This window comes from Salmo salar, chromosome 02, assembly GCF_965601325.2.
Source record: "Salmo salar chromosome 02, fSalSal1, whole genome shotgun sequence".
Lineage (NCBI taxonomy): Eukaryota > Metazoa > Chordata > Actinopteri > Salmoniformes > Salmonidae > Salmo > Salmo salar.
In genome coordinates, this window is record NC_138292.1 from 59648869 (window position 1) to 59672210 (window position 23342).

Sequence of the window (23342 nt, forward strand, 5' to 3'; positions counted from 1 at the left end):
TGGTTTAGTTTCCCTGGCACTGTTCCACTGCTAACGTTTTCGCATTTATGGCACAAATATATATATACTGATATTAGAATTTTTCCACATATTCAAATCATCTAGAAGGGACTTTGTTTAGCTTCACAATAAATTTGAGATACTTTTAGATGATTTGGACTTGATGCGTGAAAAATACTAATATCGGTACCATGACTTGAATGGGATTTGTGCCACAAATGTTAAAACGGTGCCAGGGGAATAAAACCAAAGCATGGATTGCTGTCCTACCTTGTCCACAGACTGCTTATGCTGTGTTCAAGACAACTCGTAAACTCCGAACCTCAGAGTTTGCGTAAGTTTTTAGTGTAGGGCTTCCTATTGGTTGCTTTTAATACTTTCCAAGTGGGAACTCTGACCTCATCTTTCTACAACGAGTTTCCAAGTTGGACATTTCAGAGTTTCCTAGTTCTGAGTTTTCTTGAACGCAGCGTTACAGTGTAAAGAAACCAATGTGTAATTTGGGTGAACTATCCCTTTAAGTACAGTGCTGTTGAACGAGAGGGATACTGTGGGTGAAACTGCATGTAGTACCACCGATTAACGTTAGGTGGCGCCATGGTCTAATATAAAAGTATATCTTCGAGTTTACAGTAGGTATTGAAAACATCATCAACCTTGGCTTGAACACCGCAAACTCAAATAACGGCAAGAGCGAGGCAACACCAGCACGTTGTGGAAGCGTTTTTACACAATTCTCTGCCATGCAGCTTGGTACTTAATGAAAGACTGTGCGCATAGACTGCTCCAGTTGCCTTTTCTTGTTAGTTTTCCTTCGGTTTCCAAGACACAGCATTGTATTTGTTTGACAGCGCATCCTTGACCAGTTTGGAATCGAACCCACGGTTGAGAGATGGAAAAGGAAAATAAACAAGGATCATCACATCAGTACGGCTCTCTGGAATGCACTAAATGGAATACAGACAATTCCAAAACAGGTAAATAAATGGAACTGTTTGTGTGTGCATAACTGACCTGAGAAAGTAAAGACAATAGTATTTATTACAGGGGAAATGCTTGCAGTTGCATGCAGATGTTGATGTTTGTGTCGTAATGCACGTCTACAGGTGGCAGTCAACAGCTGTAGCTAGAGCGCGTATGTTATTTCATTAGGATCCCATCAACTACTGCACATGCCGCAGCTAACTCTTCCAAAATAAAAAAGAATATAAGAGTTCTATATTGGAAAGACACCAAGAAACAATACAAATTATATTGACACACTATTCATATACATATACAGTACAGTTAAATTCGATCTTTAGAAAGAGGAGAGGTGCTGTGATAGCATATGTTTTTTTTTATCCGTTTTTTATAGCTAAACTTGCTTTTGCCTGAGTAACCTCTGGTGGCAGAGCATTCCATGATGACATGGCTCTATACATACACTACCTTCGGAAAGTATTCAGACCCCTTGACTAGTTCCACATTTTGTTATGTTACAGCCTTATTCTAAAATTGATTAAATTGGGTTTTTTTCCCCATCATCAATCTACACAAAATACCCCATAATGACAAAGCAAACATTTTTTTTTTTTAAATGTTTGCAAATAAAAAATAAATACAAATTAAATATCAAATTCACATAAGTATTCAGAACATTTACTCAGTACTTTGTTGAAGAACCTTTGGCAGCGATTACAGCCTTGAGTCTTCTTGGGTATGATGCTACAAGCTTGGCACACCTGTATTTTGGGAGTTTCTCCCATTCTTCTCTGCAGATCCTCTCAAGCTCTGTCGGGTTGGATGGGGAGAGTTGGTGCACAGCTATTTTCAGGTCTCTCCAGAGATGTTCGATCGGGTTCAAGTCCGGGCTCTGGCTGGGCCACTCAAGGACATTCAGAGACTTGTCCCGAAGCCAGTCCTGCATTGTCTTGGCTGTGTGCTTAGGGTCGTTGTCCTGTTAGAAGGTGAACCTTTGCCCCAGTCTGAGGTCCTGGGCACTCTGGAGCAGGTTTTCATCAAGGATCTCTCTGTACTTTGCTCCGTTCATCTTTGCCTCGATCCTGACTAGTCTCACGGTCCCTACCGCTGAAAAACATCCCCGCAGCATGATGCTGCCACCACCATGCTTCACCATAGGGATGGTGCCAGGTTTCCTCCAGATGTGACGCTTGGCATTCAGGCCAAAGAGTTCAATCTTGGTTTCATCAGACCAGAGAATCTTGTTTCTCATGGTCTGAGAGTCTTTAGGTGCCTTTTGGCAAACTCCAAGCAGGCTGTCATGTGCCTTTTACTGAGGAGTGGCTTCCGTCTGGCCACTCTCCATAAAGAACCGATTGGTGGAGTCCTGCAGAGATGGTTGTCCTTCTGGAGGTTTCTCCCATCTCCACAGAGGAACTCTAGAGGGCCCTTCTCCCCCGATTGCTCAGTTTGGTCGGGCGGCCAGCTCTAGGAAGAGTCTTGGTGTTTCCAAACTTCTTCCATTTAAGAATGATGGAGGCCACTGTGTTCTTAGGGACCTTCAATGCTGCAGAATTGTTTTTGTTTTGGTACCCTTACCCAGATCTGTGCCTTGACACAATCCTGACTCGGAGCTCTACGGACAATTCCTTCGACCTCATGGCTTGGTTTTGCTCTTACAACAGTGGGACTTTATGTAGACAGGTGTGTGCCTTTCCAAATCATGTCCAATTAATTGAATTTACCACTGGTGGACTTCTATCAAGTTGTAGAAACATCTCAAGAATGATCAATGGAAACAGGATGCACCCGAGCTCAATTTCGAGTTTCATAGCGATGGGTCTGAATACTTATGTAAATAAGGTATTTCTGTTTTTTATTGTTTATGCATTTGCAAAAAATTCAAAAAAACTGTTTTCGCTTTGTCATTATGGGGTAATGTGTGTAGATTTCTGATATCGTTTTAATCAATACATTTTAGAATAAGGCTGTAACGTAACAAAATTTGGAAAAAGTCAAGGGGTCTGAATACTTTCCGAAGGCACAGTAACTGAGTGACGCATTACATCTGTTTTTAGTTTGGGTACAGTGAAGAAACCCATAGTGGTGTGTCTGGTGCGGTATGTACAGTGTATGTCTGTTTGAAGTGTATGCAAATAGTTTATTCAAATGGTTAGGCATTTTCAACACACAAATGTTTCTTAAAAAGACTACAAGAGAAGTTGTCAATTTCTCCTAAACCCTCAAACATGAAATACTATTATGCATGTTGTTGATGTTAGTTCTGTGTGTGCAGTTAAGGACAAGGTGTGCTGCTTTGTTTTGAGCCAGCTGCAGCTTTGATAGGTCTTTCTTTGCGGCACCTTAACATATTACCAGACAGTAATGAAGATCTGATTAGTTGTAGTACAGTTGTGTCAAAAACGCAGAATATCTTTTTATAACAGACATACCTCTCCCCATCTTTACAACAACTATGTCAATATGACTTGACCATGATAACTGACCATCCAATGTTATACCTAGGAGTTCAGCTTCATCCACTTGTTCAATGGTCACACCCTTTATGCACAACTTCATTTGAGGTTTAGGTCTAGGAGAATGCTTTGAACCAAATACAATACTTTTGGTTTTAGATGTATTTAAGGCTGGTTTATTGTTAATGACCCATTCTGACACTGACTGTAACTGACTGTAGCTTCTTGTAAGACAAGTGGCAAATCGTTTTTAAAAATTGAGAAGAGTAACGGCCTAAGGAAACTGCCCTGAGGGATACCACACTGTACATATCTGATGTTAGAGAAGCTTCCATTGAAGGACACCTCTGGGTTCTATTGGATAATTAACTCTCCAACCATGTGATGGCAGGTGATGTAAAGCCATAACAAGTGAGTTTTTTCAATAACGTGTGTGTGGACATTTTAGAATAATGTGTACAGTCACAGGGTGTATGCCACAAAAGTTAGTAAATTGCACCCCAAATTATAGATGATGGCCCGTTGATGAGACTTAACAGGACATTGAGAATGGAAGAGAACATTGTGAGTGTCAGTTTTGCAAGGCTGGGGACACACTGTTCCCACACTATTGATATCATTACATCAACAATACTCTGAGTCATTCTCCTTTTGCTTTCATGTTTCAACAACAAAAGGAATTGGAAAGTGTTTGTTTGTTGAGAATAATTTATATCTTTTTTTGTAACTAAAACACTTTATTGTTTTAGTCATTATCTTCTATTTCTCTTCAATCAAAGTACCTGTAGTCTATTACTGCACTTCCTCAAAACTCTCTCTCTCTCTTTTTTCCCCTCTACCCCTCTCTCTCCCTTTCTCTCCTTGTCTCCATCTTTTCCCCTCTACCCCTCTCTCATTTATTTCTATCTTTCTCTCTCCCTCCGGTCTTCCCATCCTCACTCCCTCCTCTCTCCCTCCTCCCTCCTTCTACCCTTCCTCCTCCCTTCCTCCCTCCATTTAGACTGACCTGTCCGTTAGTCCGTCACTGCGTGATATCTACCTCATTAAGAAGAAAACCACCCAGGCTGATGGAGGGGGAAAAAATAAGGGATAGAAGGAGGAGAAAAAAGACAGCAAATTTCGGCCTTGTTTAAATCGCGCTGTGGCAGCTCTCTTCGAAGCATAAAATAATTAGACTTCAGAGGAGTCACATACATTGTTCTATGCTATATTACATATGCTATGTGGGTGCTGAATGCTAACTTGTAACGGTCGGCTAACAGATCCAGCAGTGTCCTCCAATTGGCAGTGACAGTGTGCTAGACATTCTCTTAGGGAGGGTGAGAGACATGGACTTAGAGCGAGCTGCAGTCAAACCAGGTAGTAGTGTACTTTTTAATTGAGTTTGGAACACAGAAATTGTCTCAACATGAGAAGCTCTGCAGAGGAATTGGATGACTGTTCTTCCAGTATCTCTATTATTAATTTCTCTCTCTACACACAATCACACACACTATTACACACACACACACTATTACACACACACTATTACACACACACACACACACACACACACACACTATTACACACACACACACTATTACACACACACACTATTACACACACACACACTATTACACACACACACACACACACACACACACACACACACACACACACACACACACACACACACACACACACACTATTACACGCACAATTCTGCTATGCACTCTCACAGTGACCCTAGCTCTAGCTGCAGGAATGACCCCCTCCAGCCCTACTGCGATCTCTTTCCCTTAGTGCAGGGGTGTGAACATGCCGCATAGTTACGCCAGACCCGACCAACCTCTCAGCCCCAGACGTGATGGATGATGGCTGTCAAGGTAATGGGCGCCGGAGGCTGGGTACACAGTGAACCTCTCACTGATGGCTTTTGGGAAACCTGTTGTGGCATTTTGAAATCCCAACGTGCCACTGGTGTTGTCCTTAACAGGGGGGAAGTGTAGGTCAGAGGAGGGATGGGAATAGACACTAAAGACAATAGAGTTATAGAGAGGTTTGAACTTCAGGAGATGTTGGGAGTGTTGTCAGGTTTACTTGAATGGAGTTCGAAACATTAGCAAGTTTTTACGATCCAGAGTCCACTAATCAGTCTTTATGATGAGATCACCCCTCCCTCCGGAGTAAAAGTGCCATGGCTGTCTTGACGTAAGCGCTGTCGTAGCGGGTCACATCAGGAAGTGTGTCATACTGTAGTAACACAGCTGAGCAGCTCTGTGAAGATTCATATAGCTAAGTATGCATCCTTTGTGCCTGGCTGAGAAAGCTGACTGCTTTGGCTCTTTGGGAGTCTCAGGCTTGTACACAATACAATGCTGACAGATGCCAAAGGGATATGAGTGAATATACACTGCTGATAGTCATCAAGTCTCCTTTCTTTAGCTTTTTAACTCTCTCAGTACAAGCCAAAGGTCACAGAGTCTAGTCAGCAGTGGCGTGTATTCATGGATGCCAAGGGAAGCCAGACTTCCCCAAATAATTGACAAAAAAAACATACCATAATTTATCTTTAGTCTCTCTGTGTTTCATCATTTTCCTTCAATTCGCAAGAGGCTGAATGTAACTCACAGGAGAAAGCATCCGAGCGAGCAAAACAGCGCCCCGCTGTCTCTCTGTGTAGGCCATCTACCTGATGCTGTCTGGTCCAAACGAGTATGATATTGTTGCCACCTGTAGCATTGAATGCAACGTAAGCCAGTGAGCGTCTGGTCTCCCAATCAGTGTTGAGCTAAACTGAGTGAGCTCAACTGTGAATGGTCCTGGCGCACCAAAAAAAAAGTATGTTCTCAAATCCCATTAGGAGCATACGTCATTGATAGAAAAACTTGAATTGCTGCATCTCGTGTTGTCCTCCTTTGGCTAGCTAGCCAGCTAGCTAAAATTGGCCCTTTCCTAAATTAGCCATGGATAGAGATAGGGATTTGTACTTGTGCTTTTACTTTTTTCTCCGTACTGGTCAATGATTATAATGGCAATTCTGATCCAACCATTAATTCATACATTGTTGTGCCCCTGACCTGAGACGGGTTGCATCACTGCCTGGTATGGCAACTGCTCGGCCTCCGACACCAAGGCACTACAGAGGGTAGTGCGTATGGCCCAGTACATCACCGGGGCCAAGCTTCCTGCCATCCAGGACCTCTATACCAGGCTGTGTCAGAGGAAGGCCCTAAAAATTGTCAAAGACTCCAGCCACCCTAGTCATAGACTGTTCTCTCTGCTACCGCACAGCAAGCGGTATCGGAGCACCAAGTCTAGGTCCAAGAGGCTTCTAAACAGCTTCAAACCCCCAAGCCATAAGAATCCTGAACAGCTAATCAAATAGCTACCCAGACTATTTGCACCCCCCCCCCCCCCCCCATACGCTGCTGCTACTCTCTGTTATTATCTATGTATAGTCACTTTAATAACTCTACCTGCATGTACATAATTACCTCGACACTGGTGCCCCCGCACATTGACACATTGACTCTGTACCGGTACCCCCTGTATATAGCTCCGCTATTGTTATTTACTGCTGCTCTTTAATTATTTGTTTTTCTTATCTCTTACTTTTTGGGGGGTATTTTCTTAAAACTGCATTGTTGGTTAAGGTCTTGTAAGCAAGCATTGCACTGTAAGGTCTACACCTGTTGTATTCGGTGCATGTGACAAATAACATTTGATTTGATTTGATACAAGTTCAATATGTAGCTAGATGTAGAAGGCTAATGTTAACTAGCCAAAGTTTTCCATGAATGGAAGTTAGGCTAGCGAGCAAGCATTTTAGCCAGGTAGCCTAGGACAACAAAAATGAAAAGAATGTACTGTATGACAGAGTGATAGACCATTTCGTCAACATCAAAGAGAGGAGGATGGCATTGGATTTTCTCTACAAGTAGGGTGAGTCAACATGTTTTTCTACTTACCCAAACATGCACACACACACACACACACACACACAGAAATCAGAACCATGGACACATCATATTTAGCTCACATTAATTGGACTAAATTGTTTTTGGTATCTTTGAGTTGTCACTGTATTAGACTAAGCAGAGGTGATTTGATGATGTTGAAATGGTGCTGGAATAGTGGAGGCAGTTCCTGTTTTCTTCGTGACTTGCGGTAACTCTCTGTGGTGCTACATCAAGAGTGGTCCGAAAATGTCAGAAACATTAACTAGCTTGACCATTGTGTAGGTCATGTTGTACAGTAACAGGGTCTGTTACTGTACATGCTATATAGATTGTATTATGACTTTTTTTGAGGATGAGGGGACAGGGGCTTGGCTTCCCCAGTGATTTTACCCACGCATGTTACGCGGAGTGGAACAGGGGAACCCAAGAGCAGACTCAGATGAGGAGACTGGGATGAAGTAAACAAAGTATTTATTGAAACACAGGGGGAAGATGGAGTGCAGGCCAGGGGAAGCTCGGGTGGGTTGCAGGAAGCCAGGTGAGGAGGCTAAGGCTGGAGCGAGAGGGGTTGAGACAGGGTAAGCAGGTCCTGAGGGGAATCCAAGGGAGTAGTAGAGTGGGGAATCCAGGACAGGGTAGCAGGATGACGAGACGTGGAACTGGAGACAGGGACCAGAGTCAGAGCAGGCGGAAATGTAGCGGAGAGGAAAACAGCATCAGGCCAGGAAAACAGGATAACAGGATCTAACAGTAACAAACGGCTAGAAGCGTAGACTGACTGAGCAGAGATTATGATCTGGCAGCGTGAAAGTGGCAGGGCCGAGTATTTGTAGAGGTCTTGATTATGGAACAGGTTGCAGCTGGTGGGGATCTGCTCTGACTCCAGCACACCTGTCTCCACCCACACAATCACACACACACAGAGAGGGAGAGAGTACTGGGGGAGTGGCGGCAGGTCAAGGAGACACAGGATGAGCAGTAGAGGGCATGGCAGGAGCAGATGTAACAACGCACTGCTGGTACTAGTTAGAATACACCTCTTCTCTTCCTTTCAGCTCCCTCAAAGGATGTTATATCTGATTCTGCACATCAAGCCCAGTCTAGCCTGCCATCCCTGGGGCTAGCCTATGTGTGAGGAGGAGAAAAGGATATCTCTCTCTCGCTCCCCCCCACCCTTCTCTCTCTGCTTTATTTTCAATTGACTTTCAGACAAAACACACATCTTGTATGTATTTGCCATTGTAAAGGGTATCAAAGTAGACAGTCTCATCCCTCAGGAGGAAGAGGGAGACAATCAGATTCTCTGTTCAGTCAGTGGTGGTGGTGTGAGGTTTCTCAATCCCCAGCCCAGGTGGTGTCTCAGTTAGTCGGGCTCCACACAAAGCAGCTCAACAGCGGGGGAGAGTTAGTTAGCAGAGCCGCTAGGGAACCAAGACACCAGCAGACGAGACTCAGAAGAGACTCGGAGGAAGAGAAGGCAGACTGACTGAACTGTTGAACATCTGACTTCCTTTAGCTCAGCAAGCTAACACAGTCTTTTCGCACGCAGGACACTCATCAGCATACCTCAATACGCCTTCAACAAGGAATTACTGATCTTTCTGACAGGTCTAGGATCAGTAAATAAAGTTAAATCCATGTATAATCTGTTTTTTCTGTGACTTGAAGGTGTAAATCTGCGAAAGAAATAGGTAGTTGTGGAGGTGGATGCAGTTGAACGTTTGATCAAGAAATAGTGATCTAGGATCAGATGGTAAAATAAATGTACACTGCTCAAAAAAATAAAGGGAACTCTTAAACAACACAATGTAACTCCAAGTCAATCACACTTCTGTGAAATCAAACTGTCCACTTAGGAAGCAACACTGATTGACAATACATTTCACATGCTGTTGTGCAAATGGAATAGACAACAGGGGGAAATTATAGGCAATTAGCAAGACACCCCCAATAAAGGAGTGGTTCTGCAGGTAGGGACCACAGACCACTTCTCAGTTCCTATGCTTCCTGGCTGATGTTTTGGTCACTTTTGAATGCTGGCGGTGCTTTCACTCTAGTGGTAGCATGAGACGGAGTCTACAACCCACACAAGTGGCTCAGGTAGTGCAGCTCATCCAGGATGGCACATCAATGCGAGCTGTGGCAAGAAGGTTTGCTGTGTCTGTCAGCATAGTGTCCAGAGCATGGAGGCGCTACCAGGAGACAGGCCAGTACATCAGGAGACGTGGAGGAGGCCGTAGGAGGGCAACAACCCATCAGCAGGACCGCTACCTCCGCCTTTGTGCAAGGAGGAGCAGGAGGAGCACTGCCAGAGCCCTGCAAAATGACCTCCAGCAGGCCACAAATGTGCATGTGTCTGCTCAATCGGTCAGAAACAGACTCCATGAGGGTGGTATGAGGGCCCGACGTCCACAGGTGGGGGTTGTGCTTACAGCCCAACACCGTGCAGGACGTTTGGCATTTGCCAGAGAACACCAAGATTGGCAAATTCGCCACTGTCGCCCTGTGCTCTTCACAGATGAAAGCAGGTTCACACTGAGCACATGTGACAGACGTGACAGAGTCTGGAGACGCTGTGGAGAACGTTCTGCTGGCTGCAACATCCTCCAGCATGAACGGTTTGGCGGTGGGTCAGTCATGGTGTGGGGTGGCATTTCTTTGGGGTGCCGCACAGCCCTCCATGTGCTCGCCAGAGGTAGCCTGACTGCCATTAGGTACCGAGATGAGATCCTCAGACCCCTTGTGAGACCATATGCTGGTGCGGTTGGCCCTGGGTTCCTCCTAATGCAAGACAATGCTAGACCTCATGTGGCTGGAGTGTGTCAGCAGTTTCTGCAAGAGGAAGGCATTGATGCTATGGACTGGCCCGCCCGTTCCCCAGACCTGAATCCAATTGAGCACATCTGGGACATCATGTCTCGCTCCATCCACCAACGCCACGTTGCACCACAGACTGTCCAGGAGTTGGCGGATGCTTTAGTCCAGGTCTAGGAGGAGATCTCTCAGGAGACCATCCGCCACCTCACCAGGAGCATGCCCAGGCGTTGTAGGGAGGTCATACAGGCACGTGGAGGCCACACACACTACTGAGCCTCATTTTGAGTTGTTTTAATGACATTACATCAACGTTGGATCAGCCTGTAGTGTGGTTTTCCACTTTAATTTTGAGTGTGACTCCAAATCCAGACCTCCATGGTTTGATAAATTGGATTTCCATTGATTATTTTTGTGTTATTTTGTTGTCAGCACATTCAATTATGTAAAGAAAAAATATTTAATAAGATTATTTCATTCATTCAGATCTAGGATGTGTTATTTTAGTGTTCCCTTTATTTTTTTGAGCAGTATATAATTCTCTTTTGTGCGACTAGTAGGCATAAATCTGTGAAAGCAATAGGGAGTTGGGGAGGTGAACGCAGTGGAATGTTTGATTTCATGTCAGAGTGTTTAGCTCGATTGAAATTCTGCAGTGGCTCTGAAGCTGAAATGCTTTGAACTGGCTCCATCTGTCACGCTCTGACCTAAGAGAGCTGGTTTTTCTCTGTTTAGTTAGGTCAGGGTGTGATGGGGGTGGGCATTCTATGTTTTTTGTTTCTATGTTTTGGTATGTTTTTGTATGGTTTCCAATCTATCGTTGCCATACTTAGGCAGCTTTTTCCCCCCTGGTTTGTGTGAGTAGTTGCTTTCTGTTTAGTTTGTATAACCTGACGGAACTGTTGGCTGTCATTTTTGTTTATTTTGTCTAGTGTTCGTCTTTCATTAAAAAATAACGATGAGCACTCAACACGCTGCGCCTTGGTCTCCTCTATATGACGCCCATTACACCATCCCACACTAGTTATTGGGACTCTGCGGGAAAACAAAGCTTGATGTTAACAGCTTGGGCAGACAGACAAACGGGTTAGATATAGCGGCTGAGATGTGGCGAAGCTTATAATACGTTATCTATGATAACATTGTGTAACAGCAGGTTAGATGGAATCATGGAATAGTGGTAAAGGATGGTATACTACCAGTAGCAATTACACTCTGGTTACCAAAGTAGTAAAAAGCCAAGTAAATGTTATAAAGTAACTTAGAGAAATGGCCTGGCAAGGTGTGCCCTGCATAAATTCAAGAAATGCACATTGACATACACAAGTATTTATTATAATGTCATTCTATTAGGTATTTCCTTGTGCTGATGTCTGGCCGCCGCTGTAAAACCCCATAAGTAGCTGTTCATACTTAGACATATTTTTCTTGGTGATTTATATTCCACTCAAAGCCCACTGGGGGTGAGGGAGGTAGGACACACAGAGGCAGACTCACTCACGCGCAAACTTTCTCTGTCACTCTCATTTACTCACTAACTCACTCACTGTGTGAGCCAGTCTACACCAGAGCACAGTCTGCACCAGAGCACTCAGACAGTCAGCTCTTTTCTCAAATGGTTCCCCAGAGTCTCCGTGGGTTCAGACAATCAACACTAATTACAAGGAACACAGTTCTTCTACCTCAACTTCTCACACGCTGGGGAATTGGTAAAAAGTCTTTGTATTCAAAGGCTGAAAAGTTTTTACCTTCAACGTTTCTCATAACAATGACTGTTGAAGAAACCTCCAACTTGCTGCCAAAGCGTGGATTTTGTGACTTAATTAATTGTTTTCATCAGAGCAAAAGTGCTAGGCAGCGGCTAGATTTATTTTTTTAAGAAGCATATCTCCCTGTTTTTCAGTTCTTGCTGTGTACAGTTGAAGTCGGAGGTTTACATACACTTAGGTTGGAGTCATTAAAACTCGTTTTTCAACCACTCCACACATTTCTTGTTAACAAACTATAGTTTTGGCAAATCAGTTAGGACATCTACTTTGTGCATGACACAAGTAATTTTTCCAACAATTGTTTACAGATAGATTATTTCACTTATAATTCACTGTATCACAATTTCTGTGGGTCAGAAGTTTACATACACTAAATTGGCTGTGCCTTTAAGTAGCTTGGGAAAATCCAGAAAATGATGTCATGGCTTTAGAAGCTTCTGATAGGCTAATTGACATCATTCGAGTCAATTGGAGGTGTACCTATGGGTGTATTTCAAGGCCTATCTTCAAACTCAGTGCCTCTTTGCTTGACATCATGGGAAAATCAAAAGAAATCAGCCAAGACCTCAGAAAAAAAATTGTAGACCTCCACAACTCTGGTTCATTCTTGGGAGCAATTTCCAAAGGCCTGAAGGTACCACATTCATCTGTACAAACAATAGTACGCAAGTGTAAACACCATGGGACCACGCAGCCATCATACCGCTCAGGAAGGAGATGCTTTCTTTCTCCTAGAGATGAACGTACTTTGATGCGAAAAGTGCAAATCAATCCCAGAACAACAGCAAAGGACCTTGTGAAGATGCTGGAGGAAACAGGTACAAAAATATCTATATCCACAGTAAAACGAGTCCTATATCGACATAACCTGAAAGGCCGCTCAGCAAGGAAGAAGCCACTGCTCCAAAACCACCATAAAAAAACCCAGACTACGGTTTGCAACTGCACATGGGGACAAAGATCGTACTTTTTGGAGAAATGTCCTCTGGTCTGATGAAACAAAAATAGAACTGTTTGGCCATAATGACCATCGTTATGTTTGGAGGAAAAAGGGGGAGGCTTGCAAGCAGAAGAACACCATCCCAACCGTGAAGCACGGGGGTGGCAGCATCATGTTGTGGGGATGCTTTGCTGCAGGAGGGACTGGTGCACTTCACAAAATAGATGGCATGATGCGGAAGGAAAATGATGTGGATATATTGAAGCAACATCTCAAGACATCAGTCAGGAAGTTAAAGCTTAGTCGCAAGTGGGTCTTCCAAATGGACAATGACCCCAAGCATACTTCCAAAGTTGTGGCAAAATGGCTTAAGGACAACAAAGTCAAGGTATTGGAGTGGCCATCACAACCCTGACCTCAATCCTATAGAAAATGTGTGGGCAGAACTGAAAAAGCGTGTGCAAGCAAGGAGGCCTACAAACCTGACTCACCCAACTTATTGTGGGAAGCTTGTGGAAGGCTACCTGAAACATTTGACCCAAGTTAAACAATTTAAAGGCAATGCTACCAAATACTAATTGAGTGTATGTAAACTTATGACCCACTGGGAAAGTGATGAAAGAAATAAAATCTGAAATGAATCATTCTCTCTACTATTATTCTGACATTTCACATTCTTAAAATAAAGTGGTGATCCTAACTGACCTAAGACAGGGATTTCTTCTAGGATTAAATGTCAGGAATTGTGAAAAACTGTGTTTAAATGTATTTGGCTAAGGTGTATTTAAACTTCCAACTTCAACTGTATGTATTTGATTAAGCCTGGAACAAACCCTAATTTAATTCCTTAGCCTGCATTGAACCAGACAAAATCAATGTTTTTCTTGGCAGCATACAAGGAAGATGATCTTGTCCTAAGCTACTTTATCCATGATGCTACAGTAGGACATGTGTCTTACAGCCACCTTTATGCGTATGTGAGCTTTATCTTGTCACAATGTTACTTTGCTGTGCCAACCCAACTGTGTGTGTGTGTGTGTGTGTGTGAGTGTGCATGTGCGACTGTGTGTGTGTGTGTGCATGTTTGCGAGTGAGCACACGTTTGCGTACCTATTCTACCATATCCATATCATTCCAAAATGTAGAACTGGAAAGAAGTTTAATAGAAAAACGGAACGTTTGTCTGTCCTTCTCTCTGACCAGAAGAGGACATCGTCTCCATGGCAGACTCCACCATCACCATAGATGACATCGAGGGAGAGCTGTTCAAGATTGACAGGATTCGAGATGTGCTGGTCAGAAGAGAGTCAGAACTCAGATACATGTGAGTATGTTGTATGTCTGTTATCTCTAATCTGGATATCTCTGATCTAGATATCTCTACTGTATTGTCAAGTATTATTCTGAATAGCAGGGTGCTGTGCTTGTGGGTGTGTAACAATATAGTTCAAGTGTGGTGAATCCTGTTGAATCTAGTGGCGGTTCTCTAAAGCTTGGGATGCCACACAGGAGGGAGAGTGGAGAGGAAGGAATGAAGGAGGGGGGAGAGAGAGGTAGGGCTGTTACGGTGACTTTAGTACCGCCACACCAGCGGTCACGAGTCATGAAGGCCATCATATTCCATGTGACCGGTTAGTCATGGTAATTAGGCTTCCCCAAGCTCTGATGCTGCTGATGGTCATTAGTAGCCTATCAACCTTCTAACTGCCTGGTACTCAGCACTCTATTGTCTCTTGAATCACTCTGACATCAACGCAAATGTAACCAAAAATCTAATCAAACACTTCATGAGAGCCCATGAGCTCATTTACCACCACATTTTTATAGGCTATGCAATTATACAAGAAAACAGAGTGATGGCCTCTAATAAAAAGATGAGGTTCCCCTCAGCTTTCTATAGACTAGGCCTACTATATCTATTTCTCAACATTCCTAATATTAAGCACATTGTTTATCTTTACAACAGGAGTATAGGCTGCCTGGCTGGAAATGAACCACAGGAAAAGCATCCTCCATTCGCTCTTTAAGTGCATAGACATGTATTTTTTTCCCACTGCCCCTGTTTCGAGACAGGTGCATGATAATGGTCCATTCTTAATCAAAACAAATTTCATACATATATTATTTACTATATGTAAAGACAAGATTAAATCAAGAATAGTCTGATGGGAGACAATATTAGCCTGTCACTTGTGAATTATATATTATCATTTGTGAATGATGCCCAGCATAAGAAACAGAGTAGTCGCATGTGCGCACTCCCTCAAATCGTTTGGAGAAAATATGTGTTCAATTGTATTCTTCATACTATAAAATAATATAAAATATAATGTCACGGAATTCTAAGCAAATCTTGTCTGCTAAATGAACTAGTTTAGCCTACAGCCATTTGGCATAGCCACATCAGGACCTAACATAAAGATAACTCAGAGTATGCTATTCTGTTCTTCTGAACTAGACTACATTATCTTCATATCATGCTTCTTTAGACCCGTCTAAAATAAATAATGGATTTATTGTGAAGGTGTAGGCTATATTACATGTATTTATTTTACTTTTTAAAATATAGATGTTCCAAAGGTCTGCATCAGTGGCTTGTAGGCTATGTGTGGAAGCCAGAAGATGCTAAATGTGTTTATGTTAATTAATGGTCAATTACAGTGAGACTGACAGTTATTTGCTTGACAATCACTGGCTGATGAAATTTCGTGACCGCCACAGCCCTAGAGAGAGGGAAGCCTTTTCGCTGGAAGTGTGGAAGGAAGAAATATCCAAGAAGGAGGACACCGAAGAAGAAGAAGGAATAGGGAGGTTGCTGGGGGTCTGTGCAGGGACCTTTGTGTATGGGTGGGAGGAAGATACAATTTTTGGGGGGGTATTTTATCTGGATTCACATTAGCTGTTGCGAAAGCATTAATAGACAAGAACAGCTCAAGGACAGAACTACATAAATGTAAAATGGTACACATAGCCTACATATCAATACATACACACAAACTATCTAGGTCAAATAGGGGAGAGGCCTTGTGCCGTGAGGTGATGCTTTATCTGTTTTTTGAAACCAGGTTTTCTGTTCATTTGAGCAATATGAGATGGAAGGGATTGGCTCTATATAATACTGTACACTTTCATGAATTTGTTCTGGACTTGGGGACTGTAAAAATACCACTGGTGGCATGTCTGGTGGGGTAAGTGTGTGTGTCAGAGCTGTGTGTAAGTTTACTATGCAAAACAATTAGGAATTTTCAACACATTAATGTTTCTTATAAAAAGAGGAAATGATGCAGTCAGTCTCTCCTCATCTTTACAACCATTGAATCTACATGTTTTGACAATGACAGTTTGTTGTTGTTTCAACAGCCACACCATTCATTACCATATTCAGAAGAGGTCTAGAGCTTAGGGAATGATTTGTACCAAGTACAATGCTCTTAGTTTTAGAGATAATCAGGACCATTTTATTACTGGCCATCCATTCCAAAACTGACTGCAACTCCTTGTTAAGGGTTTTAGTGACTTCATTAGCTGTGGTTGCTGACACGTATATGGTTGAATCATCAGCATACATGGACACACAGGCTTTGTTTAATGCCATTGGCAGGTCATTGGTAAAAATAGAAAAGAGTAAAGAGCCTAGAGAGCTGCCCTGCGGTACACCACACCCTACATGTTTGATATTAGAGAGGCTACTATTTAAAAAAAACGGGTCTTCCAAATGGACAATGACCCCAAGCATACTTCCAGAGTTGTGGCAAAATGATTTAAGGACAACAAAGTCAAGGCTTTGGAGTGGCCATCACAAAGCCCTGACCTCAATTCTATAGAATATTTGTGGGCAGAACTGAAAAAGTGTGTGCGAGCAAGGAGGCCTACAAACCTAACTCGGTTACACCAGCTCTGTCAAGAGGAATAGGCCAAAATTCAATCAACTTATTGTGGGAAGCCTGTGGAAGGCTACCCGAAACGTTTGACCGAAATTAAACAATTTAAAGGCAATGCTACAAAATACTAATTGAGTTTATGTAAACTTCTGACCCACTGGGAATGTGATGAAAGAAATAAAAGCTGAAATAAGTAATTCTCTCTACTATTATTCTGACATTTCACATTCTTAAAATAAACTGGTGATCCTAACTGACCTAAGACAGGGAATTTTTACTAGGATTAAATGTCAGGAATTGTGAAAAACTGAGTTTAAATGTATTTGGCTAAGATGTATGTACACTTCCGACTTCAACGGTATGTCACTTAATCAGATCTAAGTTCAAATACTACAGTTGCAAGAAAAAGTATGTGAACCCTTTGGAATTACCTGCATTTCTACATAAATTGGTCAAAACATTTATCTGATCTTCTTCTAAGTCACAACAATAGACAAAAACAGTGTGCTTAAAGTAATAATACACAAATTATTGTATTTTTCTTGTCTTTATTGAGTACATCATTTAAACATTCACAGTGCAGGTTGGAAAAAGTATGTGAAGCCCTAGGAGTGGCCGTCCTGCAAAGATGACTGCAAGAGCACAGTGCAGAATGCTCATTGAGGTTAAGAAGAATCCTAGAGTGTCAGCTAAAGACTTACAGATATCACTGGAACATGCTAACATCTCTGTTGACGAGTCTACGATATGTAAAACACTAAACAAGAATGGTGTTCATGGGAAGACACCACGGAAGAAGCCACTGCTGTCCACAAAAAACATTGCTACACGTCTGAAGTTCGCAAAAGAGCTCCTGGATGTTCCACAGCGCTACTGGCAAAATATTCTGTCGACAGATGAAACTAAAGTTGAGTTTGGAAGGAACACACAACACTATGTGTGGAGAAAAAAGGCACAGCACACCAACATCAAAACCTCATTCTAACTGTAAAATATGGTGGCGGGAGCGTCATGGTTTGGGGCTGCTTTGCTGCCTCAGGGCTTGGACAGCTTGCTATCATCAACGGAAAAATACATTCCCATGTTTATCAAGAAATTTCCCAGGAGAATGTAAGGCTATCTGTCCTCCAATTGAATCTCAACAGAAGTTGGGTGATGTAACAGGACACCGACCCAAAACACAGAAGTAAATCAACAACAGAATGGCTTCAACAGAAGAAAATATGACCTAGTGTGGCCCAGTCAGAGTCCTGACCTCAACCCAATTGAGATGCTGTGGCATGACCAAGAATATTGCTGAATTGAAACAGTTTTGTGAAGAGGAATGGTCCAAAATTCCTCCTGACTGTTGTGCAGTTATGATACTCAAATACAGAAAAAGTTTAGTCCAAAGGAGGGTCAACCAGTTCACATACTTTTTCCACCCTGGACTGTGAATGTTTACACGGTGTGTTCAATAAAGACATGAAAACGTATAATTGTTTGTGTGTTATTAGTTTAAGCAGACTGTGTTTGTATATTGTTGTGATTTAGATGAAGATCAGATCAAATTTTATGACCAGTTTATGCAGAAATCCAGGTAATTCCAAAGGGTTCACATACTTTTTCTTGCCACTGTATGTATATATATATATATATATATATATATATATATATAACAACACCTCCCCATAAGCATTCCTGTTTCTTCTATAGATGTTATATCCTTGTATTGCTACTGCTGTATCATCAAAATAATTATCTCTGTGAGTTCTAGAAATGAAAATATATGAATGTTATCTGATGTTAGCAAGTTATTGATTTCATGAACCTTATTTCTAAGGCTACCTCTATTAATATGGGCTATTTTCAACCCTTTCCTGGGTAGCTTCTCAGAGATAGACATAATATGGAAAATAGAGAACAAAAAATAAAACATTCAGCAGTCCATTAATCAGTTGGTGTGTGTAAGTGTGTGTGTGTGCTGCAGGGCTGAAGCTACGAACCCATAGGCTTGGCTCTCTCATCCCTTCCAAGCGTTTGGGTCAGGGTTAAACTCAACACAGGGACACATATGTGTATGTCTGTGTGTGCGTGAATGCATGCTCACAGTTATGTACACTGTTAGAAGAGACAAGGTGATCCAATAGACAAGAATGGAAGGAGAGGAATCCAGGAATGTCTATACTCAGGCATGTTTACACTGCATTTTTACTGGTGCTACACCAACATCATAACCCAATAGAATGCACTGTAGTGATGTCGCCTTCCTTACTGTGACGCAAAGACAGGGAATGAGCTGTGATTAATTTGATACACAATAATCTAATCAGACTAGGCCTTAATGAGTATGACTGAGCATATAAAGTGTAAGTACTTAGTATAATAATCCCTGTATGTTGCCAATTCAGGAATATGAGTAGCATTTTATATCCGTGATCAAATCAAGTTTATAGAAAACCCATTCAACACACCACTCATAACAATAATAACAAAGAATAGAAGCAAAGTTACTTCAACGATTTCATTATAATAGAATAGAAGGGAGTATAATCTGTTTAACTAGAATAGTGTGGTTCCTCTCAGGTCATACATCATCTGTATTCTACACCTTGCCCACCGCAGGTCCCTATTCATCCCATCTGACAGGTAGAGATGTAGATGAGGTAGAGAGGTGAGGCTCTCAGTTAGCTGACAGTGATGGATGTCTAGGCTCAGCTACCCAACTGTAATGCTGTGAAACTGGGTTACCGGAGGGCTACAGTTGTCCTACAGACAGGGGGAACCATAAGAACAGTGCCCTGCCATTCTCTTTGTCTTAGATAAAGAATAGAGTAGCATGGGTTCAAACTATAAACTGTACAAGTCAAGATTCAGCTTCATCTAAACAACCTGTAAACCGACAATGAACTGTTCACTGCATGTAATATAACAATAAATAATATGCCGTTTAGCAGATGCTTTTTTCCAAAGCAACTTACAACAGTGAGTGAGTGCATACACCTCAGGGCATTGTCCCTCTCAGCTGTAGTGAAAAACAACTTTCCCTATAATCTTCCCTATTGATAATGCTACTAAACTGACCTTCTCTCTCAGTAGCTAGTGATGTCACTAGGCTGGGAACTCAGAAATCTCTGATTTCAGACTTCAGTGGTTCAAGACAACCAAGAACTTTGAAAAAACGAGATCCGACTTGGATCCAACTTTCTGACCTGAAGATCACGGACGTCATGATTTGACCTCGTTTTTTTCAGCGTTCCCAGTTGTCTTGAAAGCAGCCTAGTGTAGCTCAGTAGTTAGTGCTGTCCATTCTTAATGACTTCACTAGGCTGACCCCTCACTTAGTAGCTAGTGCTGTCCCTTCTTAATGATGTCACCTGGCTGACCTCTCACTCAGTAGCCATGTCCACAACATTCTAATTATACCGCTGCCACTGAGCTCTGAATTAACAATGATGTAGCTTACTAATGATGACACTGTAGCTGACCCCCTCACTCAGCAGTGATGTTCTGCTCTATCTACACTACAGTATGAATAATGTTCTGCTCTACAGTACGTCACTACACTGACCTATGAGTCATCACTTCCTCAGAAGGGAAATGTGTCATGTGGCAGGAGACCTGAACTCACTATGGTCTGATGTCTCATCCTCCTAGTCATGGATGATGTACCCTGTCTGTCTGACACCACTCTCCAGCCTCTAGAGCAGGGGTGGGCAATTCCAGTCCTTGAGGGCCTGATTGGTGTCACAGTTTTTCCCCAGCCCCAGCTAACACACCTGATTCCAATAATCACCTAATCATGATCTTCAGTTTAGAATGCAATTTGATTAATCAGCTGTGTTTGCTAGGGAAGTAGAAAAAGTGTGACACCAATCAGGCCCTCGAGGACTGGAATTGCCCACCCCTGTTCTAGAGGAATGTTAGTATTTTGACAAGTGGTTGACCACCACTTACTGATAACGTGTGGCATGTAAGGAAATTACTATGTGTCTGCGTTTATATTCAGTCTGCTTCAGCCTTTACCCAGGCTGCTTTGAGTTAACCTCCCAGGATAGGGGTCAGAGGTCAGCCTGATGTATCCTCTGTGATTGGCACTTTGAGACCCGTGGTTTCCATGGTGATTGGCACATTGAGATCCGTGTTTACCATGGTTTCACACTTCTGGGATTTCCCCCCATCCTGTGTGTTTCAGCGTTGGGATGACGTCATGATTGGCCTATGAAGGAGTGTTAGATCAGTGATTGGCAGATTGCACAGCGGTCTGAAAACAAGGCTTCAGCATCAGCACTTCCATTGTATATTGGGACCTAATGACTGGAACATGGGGTATAAACTAGACTGAGACAGGCAGCAAGGCAATGTTACTGTTGTGGATTTATGACCTTCTGTCAATGGATAAATTGGCTGCTGGTTGAGAGCACATATATACCTGCCTGGGCCCTTATTCACAAAACGTCTCAGAGTGCAGATCTAGGATCAGGTCCACTCTGTCCATGTAATGTTACTCATTGTGAGCTAAAACACCAAACTGATCCTATATTGGCACTCCTACTCTGAGATGCTTTGTGGATACGGGCCAGGGTCACTTTACTTCCTAGTGTGTTCCTACGTAGGTTCAGGATCGTAACTAAAACAACGTTGATGTGTTAACAAGGAGAGAAATAACTGTCTAGGAGACATTTTTCTTGCAATCTACCTTTATAAGTTCTTCAGCCAATTCTTAAAATATTAGCTTCTTGTGCATCTCTCTTTATTTAGATGTAGTATTTTCTTAGGAAGCAGTCTCTTGGCTGTATTGGTGAAGATGAAAGTAGACTTGGACTCTAGTCATTCAAATAAAATAAACTTTTTGGCTTGGGTGTCTCATGGCTTGGGTGTTAAGAAGCCTTTTGGACCTAGACTTGGTGCGCCGGTAACAGAGAGAACAGTCTATGACTAGGGTGGCTGGAGTCTTTTACAATTTTTAGGGCCTTCCTCTGACACCGGCATAGAGGTCCTGGATGGCAGGAAGCTTGGCCCCAGTGATGTACTGAGCCGTATGCACTACCCTCTGTAGTGCCTTGTGGTCAGAGGCCGAGCAGTTGCCATGCCAGGCAGTGATGCAACCAGTCAGAATGCTCTCGATGGTGCAGCTGTAGAACCTTTTGAGTCTCCTGAGGGGGAATAGGTTTTGTCGTACCCTCTCCACGACTGTCTTAGTGTGTTTGGACCATGATAGTTTGTTGGTGATGTGGACACCAAGGAACTTGAAGCTCTCAACCTGCTCTACTACAGCCCAGTCGATGAGAATGGGGGCGTGCTCGGTCCTCCTTTTCCTGTAGTGCACAATCATCTCCTTTGTCTTGATCACGTTGAGGGAGAGATTGTTGTCCTGGCACCACACGGCCTGGTCTCTGACCTCCTCCCTATAGGCTACCTCATCGTTGTCGGTGATCAGTTCTACCACTGTTGTGTCATCGGCAAACTTGATGATGGTGTTGAGTCGCGGCTGGCCATGCAGTCATGAGTGAACAGGGAGTACAGGAGGGGACTGAGCACGCACCCCTGAGGGGCCCCCGTGTTGAGGATCAGTGTGGCGGCTGTGTTGTTACCTACCCAAACTACCTGGGGGCCGTCAGGAAGTCCAGGATCCAGTTGCAGAGGGAGGTGTTTAGCCCCAGGGTCCTTAGCTTAATGATGAGCTTTGAGGGCGCTATGGTGTTGAACGCTGAGCTGTAGTCAATGAATAGCATTCTCACATAGGTATTCCTTTTGTCCAGGTGTGAAAGGACAGCGTGGAATGCAATAGAGATTGCATCATCTGTGGATCTGTTTGGGCGATATGAAAATTGGAGTGGGTCTAGTGTTTCTGGGATAATGGTGTTGATGTGAGCCATGACCAGCCTTTCAAAGCACTTCATGGCTACAGACGTGAGTGCTACGGGTCGGTAGTCATTTAGGCAGGTTGCCTTAGTGTCCTTGGGCACATGGACTATGGTGGTCTGCTTGAAACATGTTGGTATTACAGACCTAGTCAAAGGTCTTACTCACATCGGCTACGGAGAGCGTGATCACACAGTCGTCCGGAACAGCTGATGCTCTCATGCATGTTTCAGTGTTACTTGACTCAAAGCGAGCAATGAAGTAATTTAGCTTGTCTGGTAGGCTCGTGTTACTGGGCAGCTCGTGGCACATCCGACAAGCATCAGAGCCGGTGTAGTACGATTCAATCTTAGTCCCGTATTGACACTTTGCCTGCTTGATGGTTTGTTGAAGGGCATAGCGGGATTTCTTATAAGCTTCTGTGGTTAAAGTCCTGCTCCTTGAAATCGGCAGCTCTACCCTTTAGCTCAGTGTGGATATTGCCTGTAAACCATGGCTTCTGGTTGGGGTATGTACGTACGGTCACTGTGGGGACGATGTCATCGATGCACTTATTGATGAAGCCAGTCACTGATGTGACATACTCCTCAATGCCATGTGAAAAATCCCGGAACATATTCCAGTCTGTGCTAGCAAAACAGTCCTGTAGCTTACCCCCTGCTTCATCTGACCACTTTCTTATTGACCGAGTCACTGGTGCTTTTAACTTGTAAGCAGGAATCAGGAGGATAGAA

At 43.0% G+C, this 23342-nt stretch overlaps 1 protein-coding gene across 1 annotated transcript in view; it reads left to right on the forward strand.

The window, feature by feature from the left end:
* The first annotated feature begins 3 nt into the window (after positions 1-3).
* LOC106587058 (bMERB domain-containing protein 1) overlaps positions 4-23342 on the forward strand; it is a 47626-nt gene continuing 24287 nt past the window's right edge. Inside the window, exons 1-2 of the mRNA XM_014174957.3 lie at positions 4-977; positions 14087-14207. Of these exons, the coding sequence (XP_014030432.1) occupies positions 893-977; positions 14087-14207 (206 nt within the window). The 5' untranslated portion in view covers positions 4-892. The remainder of the gene's footprint in view (positions 978-14086; positions 14208-23342) is intronic.